Raw genomic sequence first — 9,639 nt, 5'->3', positions numbered from 1 at the left:
CTTGTTATTTGACTTGTGGACTTATTATTTTTTTGTTATTAATAAAAGGTGTGATTATTTTTGCACTTCTCGTCTCAGTCTGATTCCTGGCACCCTGACACATCATGCAGGAGTGGAGCGTCCTGTTCCAGAAGAGGAGAGACCCAGGCTAGGGCCTTGTCTTTCAGCAAGGAAATGATAAAGATGACCCTTGACTGGGGAGACTGAAAGGTGTGGGGATCATTACAGAAGTGCAGCCTGCATTGGTTAAGGAAACCCCTGCAATCCGTAGTACCTTCATACTTGTCAGGCAAAGGTATGCGGGGTATGCTTCCAGAAGCAGAGGGAAAAGCCACGGTACTGGGAGCAGGGACTGGCGGTGTAACAACAGGTGGTACTCCTCGAAGTGACCAGTAAGGAGAGTTGAGCGGTGATAGCCTCCAGAGCTTGGAATACATATTCTGCAATTGTGTAGTATGCGTTCCCAACATCTGTCCTTGGAGATAAACAGCTTGTGCCACCTCATCCGGTTCCATGGCCCAAGTATAATGTGAGGCTCGTGGGATACGCTATCAGACCGAACTCGGCCAGTAGTCTTGTTATCCCGGCGTCGAGTTGGAAAGATAGGGAATATCCCAGAGCAGAGAATATCAGGAAAACGAGGAGAGCGGCACTCACCACAGGCAGGACAGCACAAGGCAAATAGGCAGACAGGATATAGCAACAGAAAAGCAGATCAGCAATTCAGGGGTTAACCAGGTAGTGTAGTAAGACAGGCAAGGATTCTGCAACAAAGTATCAGTCCAGCAGATTAGGGGTTAACCAGGTAGCGTAAGACAGGCAAGGTTCAGTAACAAGTATCAGTCCAGCAGATAAGGGGTTAACCAGTTAGCATAGTGAGGCAGGCAGGGTTCAGTAACAGGTATCTGTCCAGCAGATAAGGGGTTAACCAGTTAGCGTAGTGAGACAGGCAAGGTTCAGTAACAGGTATCAGTCCAGCAGATAAGGGGTTAACCAGTTAGCGTAGTGAGACAGTCAGGGTTCAGTAACAGGTATAAATCCAGCAAGCGATCTGTCACTCCCAGGGGTACACAAAGTAGCACCTATACTTGGGCAGTGACAGGTCGCTTGCTGCCTGTTTAAATACCCTTGGCAAGGCACCAAGAGACCGGCCGGCATCAGGAGCGTGCGGCGATAACGTCTGCGCCGCACGCACACTGAGCCAACACAACCCTAGGCAACGAGCATGGAGAGGAGGCCGCGCCCCTAGCAACGGCGCGGCGTGACAATTTGTACTTTACATCCTTAAAAGATTACTTTCTGTTATAATTTTTAAGCTAAACAACTAACATATTAAAGTTAATAAACATTAATTAAAACCTACTGACCTATATTTTCTCCAAAACGAAGTTTCATAACGTTCTAAAAGTTATATCTTTTATTCGCCGATGATGTCACGTTATCCTGCCCACTATTTTCAGCACTGAGTGTTCAAAATACTGAAACCAATAACTTTGTGTTTAAAGCGCCATTTTGAAACCTAGGTATTGTAAACGGATTGGTACAGAGCAAAGGATACCCACGGAGTGGGTTTAGAAAACAATTAAATTTGCAGACAAGATTTCTGATATACGGTAGAGATATGTTAATGAAATGCTATTGATAAAAAGCTTATTTGGGGTAGTTAGTTAGTAACAAGCATAGAAAATATTTACTTACAGTGGCCCTTTAAGTGCAGGATGATCAGTTTATCTCTACCATAGACTTAAAAGATGCTTATTTACATATACCTATTTACAGGGATCATGTCATGTTAGTTTGTTGCGCTTCCATTTGGTCTGGCAATAACACCCAGAGTATTTACCAAGATTCCAGAAGCATTGTTGACAGATTCGAGCTCAAGGAATCTCTTCAGCTCCTTACTTGGTCCAGGCACCCTCTTTTCTTCTGGCTGTGTCTCACATTCAAGCGTTTTTTCAACTGCTTCAGAGTCACAGTTAGAAAATCAATCTTCCAAAGAGCTCCTTACATCCTCAGACACATAGGTCATTTCTGGGGTTCATAATCAATTCAGCGACTTTGTTTTCTCTCTGACAGTCCAGTGCAAACTAAAGTTGCAAGAAAGTGCATTAGTGTACATAAGGGACATTGAAGATCCTGAGGGTTTTACATCAGTTGCGTCACATTTTAAAAATGAACATGGTGGGGATCCCACATTTGCTACCTTTCAAGCGATAGAGCATGTTTCGTTTTCAAAAAGAGGGGGTGATAGGGAGTATGCCCTTAGCAAAAAGGAAGTAAAATGGCCACTAATATTTCTGAATATGGAGGCAGATGTTAATTTATTTGTGTAAGCCTATACATAAATGTTCTATGTAAGAGAGTATTTCTAGATGTTAACTTTTGCTTGTTCATTATTTATATTCACATATTCGTATTCGCATACTCATAGAAGAACATAGTAGTAGGCTGTTTAGTGTAAATGACCATTATAACCCATATCTCATTGGACATCACTGTCAGGTTTTTCTACAATGGTAAATATACAGACTATTATAGGGTGAATGTTATCAAGTGTGATTTCAATTAATTGTTACCCTTAAATAGACTGTAGGCTGATTAACTTCTCTAGCAGTGATCAAGTGCGGTAGCCCCGCATGAAACGCGTATGCTGTTTGCCGTCTTACTGATCATTCAGTGTTATGTTACCCATGTATATTTTTTTGCTTTTAATAGTGCACTTTTTTGAATAAACATTTGTTTTTTGAAGATTCTGACTTTGGAGGATTGCTTTCTCAGTGCAGCTGGATATTTTGTTCACTTGTTGTGTTGCTTAGCTGTTTTTCTTTGGCTCCTGAGATTCACTGGACGTATTGGAGATAGGGGGCGTGACATTGTGCACGCGCTGAAGACACGTCGGGCACTGAACACGGAGGCTGGTAAGCACCGCTTTGTGTATCTATTTAAACTTGCAACAGGCCTGTGCTCAACTTAAACTGAATCCTTCTTTTGTTGCTAAGTGCATGGAAGTTTGCGTCTCATGGTTGCTGCCTCAGATGCAATGCCATTTGTTAAGATTTTATCTTCAGTCCCTCCAATTGCAGATGCTGCATCAGTATAATGGGGACCCTGATAATCTGTCTCAGAGGATCTTGTTAGATCACAAGACAAGACAGTCATTAACTTGGTGGCAGACTCGCCAATCCCTTGTTCAGGGTTCTTTTTTTTTGGCCAGTATGGGTACTGATCTCCACAGATGCCAGCCTGCAAGATTGAGGTGAAGTGTGGAGTGCAGGGTGTGTGATTTCCTCAGGAGGTGGGGATACCACTAAACATTCTGGAATGATGAGCAATCTTTGGGGTTATACAGAGTTGGCCTGATCTCAACCAGTTATATTTTCTTCAATCCAGTCAGACATGTCACAGCAGTGGCTTACATCAATCATCAAGCAGACTTGCAGTTCCCTGGCAATGAAGGAAGTGTCCCACATTATCAGTTGGGCAGAATGTTACTATTGCAGGATATCAGCTATCCACATCCCAGGTGTGAACATTTTGGAAGTAAAAAAACAAAAACTGGTGCGCTTACTGACACTATCAGGGATTCCACAATGACTTTCTTCCGGGAGGACCGCAATCACTGGTGCAGGAAGCGGTATGAGCTGCCAAACACACCAGGATATAACATCATAGTGCAATGTGCCTCTGCACTCTCGCTAGTCCATATTCTCGCAAACATGAATTACTGACAGGCAGACTTAAAAATAGAAAACACACACTATCAGGTTAATCTATATTTGAAATACATCATTATATCAAGCATCTATTTACTGTTTAATATTCCTTTAAGAGACACAATGTAAAGTCATTTCTTGATGAACAGCTGTTTGATTATAACAGAAAGAACTCTAGCAGTAGACAGAGTTTACAAACCATGAATATTTATTACAACCAATACATTATTGTCAGGGTACCTGTAAATGTCAGTGGATAATACATATCTAAATAATAAGATATGTATCAGTACGCAATTGATAAAATATTAAGGTTGAGCATGCTTAATACCATTTGCAGGGTGGATTCTGTGGGTTGCAGTTCTGAGGTTCAGACATGGGAGACCTTGCTGATTGCATCAGGATTCAAAAGGAACTTTTCCTCCCCTCCCCACTCAATATGCAAAATTACAATGCATCCAGGCGAGAACAAAGAAAAGACATTTGGTCTAGTTAATTTCAGGCAGTCATTTCAAAGAATGACAAATTACTTCAAAAAGATGGTCATCTATATGGTTGTGTATTGCATATCTTAGATCAGACAGTTTCTTCAAAGTAAGTATTAGCATGATGGAACCTCAGAAGTGTATGCCCATATATGGGCTTCCTTCCCAGGATGAGTAATGAACTCACAGGCCGCCTGTGAAGAAATGGTTGAATATACAAACATGCTCAAAGAAATTGTAGCTTTTACCATCTACTTGTTAAATGATCCCCTGTTGAGCCACATACGCATCCTGCCCAGCCATGCGTATTTGTGAACCTAAGAAGCAATGACTAATAGCAACATATTAGATAAGTGTATATAAAACTTAATAAATAAGCTTATGGTAGATGTATAAACGTTGTTTCAAAATGGTAACATTTTTTTTTTATCTTACAGACAGCAAGATGTCCCATGAATGTTAGCCATGAACATGGATCTGTGTATTCAAAAATTGTTGGGAATGTGAAATATGCTGTGTTTGTATGTATATCAGGAATTTAAATGCTATGATTCCGGGGGAGAGCAAATAATTGACAGTGTAATTGTTTATCAATATGATCAATAGAAACATACTGGTGTTTCATATTAAAATAATCAGGATGAATAGTATGACATGGTCCAATACACTTGCAACATGTGACTTGTTGATGCTGGGAATTAGATTATGTTGGATATAATAATATAAGGAGATATTTGGAATATAGCAAAAATGAATGGTAAGACTATATTGCTGGTCGTCTGCTGCCCCCTAGGGGATTGGAACTGGTATGACAGCCAAATAAATTAACTTTTGGAACCCATACAGAGCCAATCAGGGAGGCGTCTCCCAGATAACCAATGAGAGGGACAAGCTCTGTGGTGCGTAACCAAAAACAGATCACCAATGATTAGATATAAGAAAAGCTGAATGCAAGGGAGAGGACAGTATTTGGGCTTTTGTCTGCTGAAACTGGTGATTGATAACTGGCGGACATACTTGGGGACACAATCACTTAGGCAAGGAACTAAGACTAACTTCTTGATCTGTGCAACTAACTTTTCTTCATATGAGGTGATCTGAATATACTTGAAAAAGATTGGAATATCAAATTGGCTCAAGTTGGTAATGTATGAATTCTATAATTTGATATTTTAAAGCAAATATCTTCATCTAAGACTATAATCAAACTGCAGTTAATAGATTTAAAAGAGCATTTTGTATTTTAGCTTGCATTCATAATTCTGTGTGGTTAAAAGCTAATCTTTTGTTTGCCAGGTCATTTATAACTGTAACTATATATATATATATATATATATATATATATATATATATATATATATTATAATTGACCTTATTGCTGCTAAAGAATTTATTTCACCTTAGATAAATTGGCATATAATCTGGCTGTTTACATTAAGAATATATATACTTCTGGTGTTTTAATTAGTGTTGTATAGAATCAGTTGTGGGTTAAATAGCTTAAGCATATTTGTTTTGAAGTTAACAAACCATACCTTGGCATCTCATTGTGATATTTAAATGCAACTCTGATTTGAGAGACTATTGTGAATAAGGTAATTTTTTTTTTTTTAATATTTTATTTATAACCAGCACGAGGTACAATAGTAAATTAAGTATATATGAGACACCACGCAGGGTGTATTAAGAGATTACAAAGTTGATGAAGCCATATAGTAAGATGTGACTGTCAGTTACAGATATATCAGATACATTAAAAAACTCAATGGTTACAGTTACAGTGGGGGTTGCAGGAATCTTCTACAGATTAGAGAGCAATCTAGTATATACGCATATGTACCTCAATGTTGGGGTTTTATTATTTTATAACCTAAAACAACTAAACTAAACAATAACTAAAAAAAAAACAAAAAACAACTAAACTAAACAACAACTCAACTAAAGTCTTAGGGAGGGGGGAATTATGGGAATAATATAGAAATACTGTGTGTATGCATTTACTTAAGGATGTGGCATGGGGAGTTTGGTCGGACTTATGTGAGTATAATTATATTAAGGGATTCCTATCTAGATGCAATGTAAAATAGGGCTTTCCTTTATATGTATAGTATGAAAGACTAAGGGGAGGGTTGTAAGCCTTCAAAAGTAGAGAGAACATTTAAGGAGCTGCTGTGCCTTTAAATTGTACAATAAATAGGTGTTGAAAAATGAAAGAGGAGATAAGACAGTGCTATATCTGCCCCACTTCTAGAAACTGGTAATATGTACAAAAATGCTAAAAATTAGGGCAGTAATTGATGAACTTGTAGGTTTTATCAACAAGATTACCTCAAGTATAATGGACCAGTAATCCCAAGAGACAATCATGGCAATCCATGGCTGTAGGTGATTAAAAGCGAAGGATGATGGTGGGGCACAATATGCTGTGACTATTCTATAAGATTACCAATACCATATAATATTGAGAAGAGGAAGACTATAGTAAGGTTATCTATATATGTGCAGAGTGAAATGGACATTTCCTATACAAGTGTATCATATAGACCTGAAGAGGGAGATACAAGTATTTAAAAATTGAGAAATCATAGACTGTACATTAGGTGAATACCAAGGACTTATATGATATAAACCAAGTACTGAAAAATTAGGGGAATGAGAAAAAAAGACACAATAAAATAATATAAGAGGCCAACAGGGCCAAAACAATAACGGATTGGCTTAGTAAACTGGTTCACAGCAGTTGCTGAGTAGGATGAGTACTGCAGGCAACCTTATGAAGTTTTTTTTTTTTTTAAAACAGTGTGCATAAAAGAAATAACAGAATCAGGTTGCATTTATTATTAGATTTCCTAGGAGAGGATAGCAGACTGGGCTGCCAAGTAGTATTGCGTATATCTAATCTACACTGTAGCATGACGTCTGCCATGTTGTTAGCATGAAATTAGGGTTATTAGGCTGGTTCACATAATGACAGATGTAATTAAGCTGAGTCAACTTCCTGGCCACTATGAGAGATACCCTGGGGCTCAGAATGCCAATCAATTTTCAGGTCGCAAGTGCATAGGGAGGTGCGGTATCCTGTGTGTGGGAACCCAGCTACTTGTTATATAGTTGCGCTATAGTGGAAAGCTGCTTAAAGTTAAAGGTACTGATGCTCGTAGTGTTCTTTTAGAGGTAATTGCAGAATGAATTAGTGTGTTTACACAATCAAGAGCGCTGCTCATGCAGTGTGTTTTGACATTCCAATCTACCCAGGGCACCATCCAGAGATTTAGCATGTCCGGTTATAAATCTTTCGTTGCTTTACCAATAGCCTCCCCTAGGGGGTTAGATAAGACTAAGCAGTAAGTAAATAATGACAGTATTAACGAAGTTTAAACTAAATAGAACAGTGACAGTAACACCCACATACCTAACTTAACCAGGCTAAGACAGACAAAAAAGAAGTAAAAAAAAAATACATAAGTAAATCAGGAAACATAGAGACCGCTGGCTCACAAGTTAACATATTTGATGGGGTTCAAACATATGTTCAGTGAAGGTCACAGACATGAGCAGCTTCATGGCGCTTGTTTGAAACTAACATGTGCAGACATAAAATTGGAATACAGATTATATTAAGCATGGGGGCAGAGAACAGAGCGAGTATATATTAGATTGTGGGTCAGTCAGCTACCATCCCGTTGTTTTTGAGTTCATGAGTCTCTCATTAGGATGTGTACAGTCTGCAATGTTACAGGCAGAGAATTTATCAAAGTGTGTGGGGAGCAGATTACCCGATTCCAGCATGAGGTGTATCTGAGCCATTGCAGTTCAGTAGAGTCCAGATTGCCCGTGGGGAGCACCAGCCGCCATGCTGCTTTCTAACAGAGGGGTAGGCGCTGCGTCTTGTGGCAAAATGTGGAATCGGTATAGGCTCCATGTACCGCAGCACAGGCAAGAACCCCACATCAGGAAGCTTCCAATCAGCCAGCACTGCGCAATCCGGGCTGTGAGTGAATCCTATGGTCATAACATTGGTAGCCGACAATGATCTTATCGGGCTCTCCTCCTGCCCCATAGCACACTCCACGTCAAAAAGGCCCAGAGGATATTCCCCCGGGTAAGGTCCCGCTCTGCCGCATACAAACTCGGCACAGGGCGCGCCACGGCCCCGAATTACCTCCGTGAGCGCAGTAGTGATCCAAACGGTGTTCCACTGCGAGCCGCAGTCTGATGATTGTTGGTATTGGGTGGATGTTTTCACAGGCCCTAAATCTGTTACCAGTAGCGGTAATGTAGTCCCATGTGAGGTGTCAGGTTTTATGGAATTCGGTGTCACCGTTGCACGAACAGCATCCCTCAGCTTTTCATAGCTGATAGATAGCTGCTCAAACTTAGGCAGGAAGACAGAGCATAGTTGAAGAGCAATGTCCCTTGCCGCGGCCATTGTTTAGCAATCCCTTAGGGGTCTTCTTTAACTGACTTCCAGGGAAGAAGCGGATGAAAGGCTTCTATCTGATAGAGGTTCCCGGACAGCTTGCCTGTCAAGGGAGTTGCAGATGGCAAAGAAAGAGGCAAGTTTGCAGATATTAAATGCAGGTTTCTGCAGAGCTAAAAGATCTTGCTGCCATCTTCTAGGTCCACCCACCGGAAGTCCGTGAATAAGGTAATTTTTATGATCTTTGCATAGCATATTATAACAGTTTAAACGTGTATAGTTTGATTCATATCTGGTTTTCTATAAATATAATTCAATGTGTCTATAAATTTTAACTAATATAAAGAATTTAGGAATCTACATTAATTTTATTGTTTGGTATATGCATTTTTATTGGGGGTTTATTTTAAAGAATAATTATTAAATATATTTTATTATAACCAGGCCATATACTGACATTAATATACATTATTGAAACCATGTGAACAAGGCCTTTGGCATATGTCTATGCACTGGATTTATGCTTTTCAGGTGCATAATCAATACACATAATGTAGCACTGTTAACCACTGGTAATAAGAAAAATCATGTCCTTTTTTTATTTGGGTCTAATTTGTGGTCTGTATCATAAGCCTCATCCTCTGAATCTTCATCACTATCGTTATCAATATCTGATCTTTCAACGTCATCATCACTGTCCACATCAGTCTTGCTTGCTTCATCATCTTCAGCCTCGCTCTCCTCTCGTGCAAATATCTTTCTAAAAGTTTCAAACTCTTTCTGAGTTGCCTGTGCGATGTGTGACAGGAAGTCCTGCTCAGGTAGCACTATTACCTCCTTAAGTGTGGGGTTGGAAGGTGGAGTGACACCCTTCTTGTTAGGTGGGAGGAATTTACCAAGACGCTCCAGAAACTGGTGGCGAACTTTGAGCTCATTCAGGGAAGTGCTGAAAAGGCCACATTTCAACATCTGCTGATGAGTACCACCCATGCGGAAATAGACATACTAGAAGTAGGCAAAA

The 9,639-nt window shown here is 39.7% G+C and overlaps 1 protein-coding gene across 1 annotated transcript in view; it reads right to left on the bottom strand.

Annotated features, from left to right (window-relative positions):
* Window positions 1–8,984: 8,984 nt before the first annotated feature.
* The window catches only part of MTERF4 (mitochondrial transcription termination factor 4), a 32,325-nt gene continuing 31,670 nt past the window's right edge, over window positions 8,985–9,639 (bottom strand). The window contains exon 4 of the mRNA XM_053709903.1: window positions 8,985–9,623. Coding sequence (XP_053565878.1) covers window positions 9,204–9,623 — 420 coding nt within the window. The 3' untranslated portion in view covers window positions 8,985–9,203. The remainder of the gene's footprint in view (window positions 9,624–9,639) is intronic.

The sequence above is a fragment of the Bombina bombina genome, chromosome 4 (assembly GCF_027579735.1).
Source record: "Bombina bombina isolate aBomBom1 chromosome 4, aBomBom1.pri, whole genome shotgun sequence".
In the NCBI taxonomy this organism is placed as follows: Eukaryota; Metazoa; Chordata; class Amphibia; order Anura; family Bombinatoridae; genus Bombina; species Bombina bombina.
The sequence above is the reverse complement of the archived record's forward strand: the minus strand, read 5'-3'. Positions and strand labels throughout refer to the sequence as shown.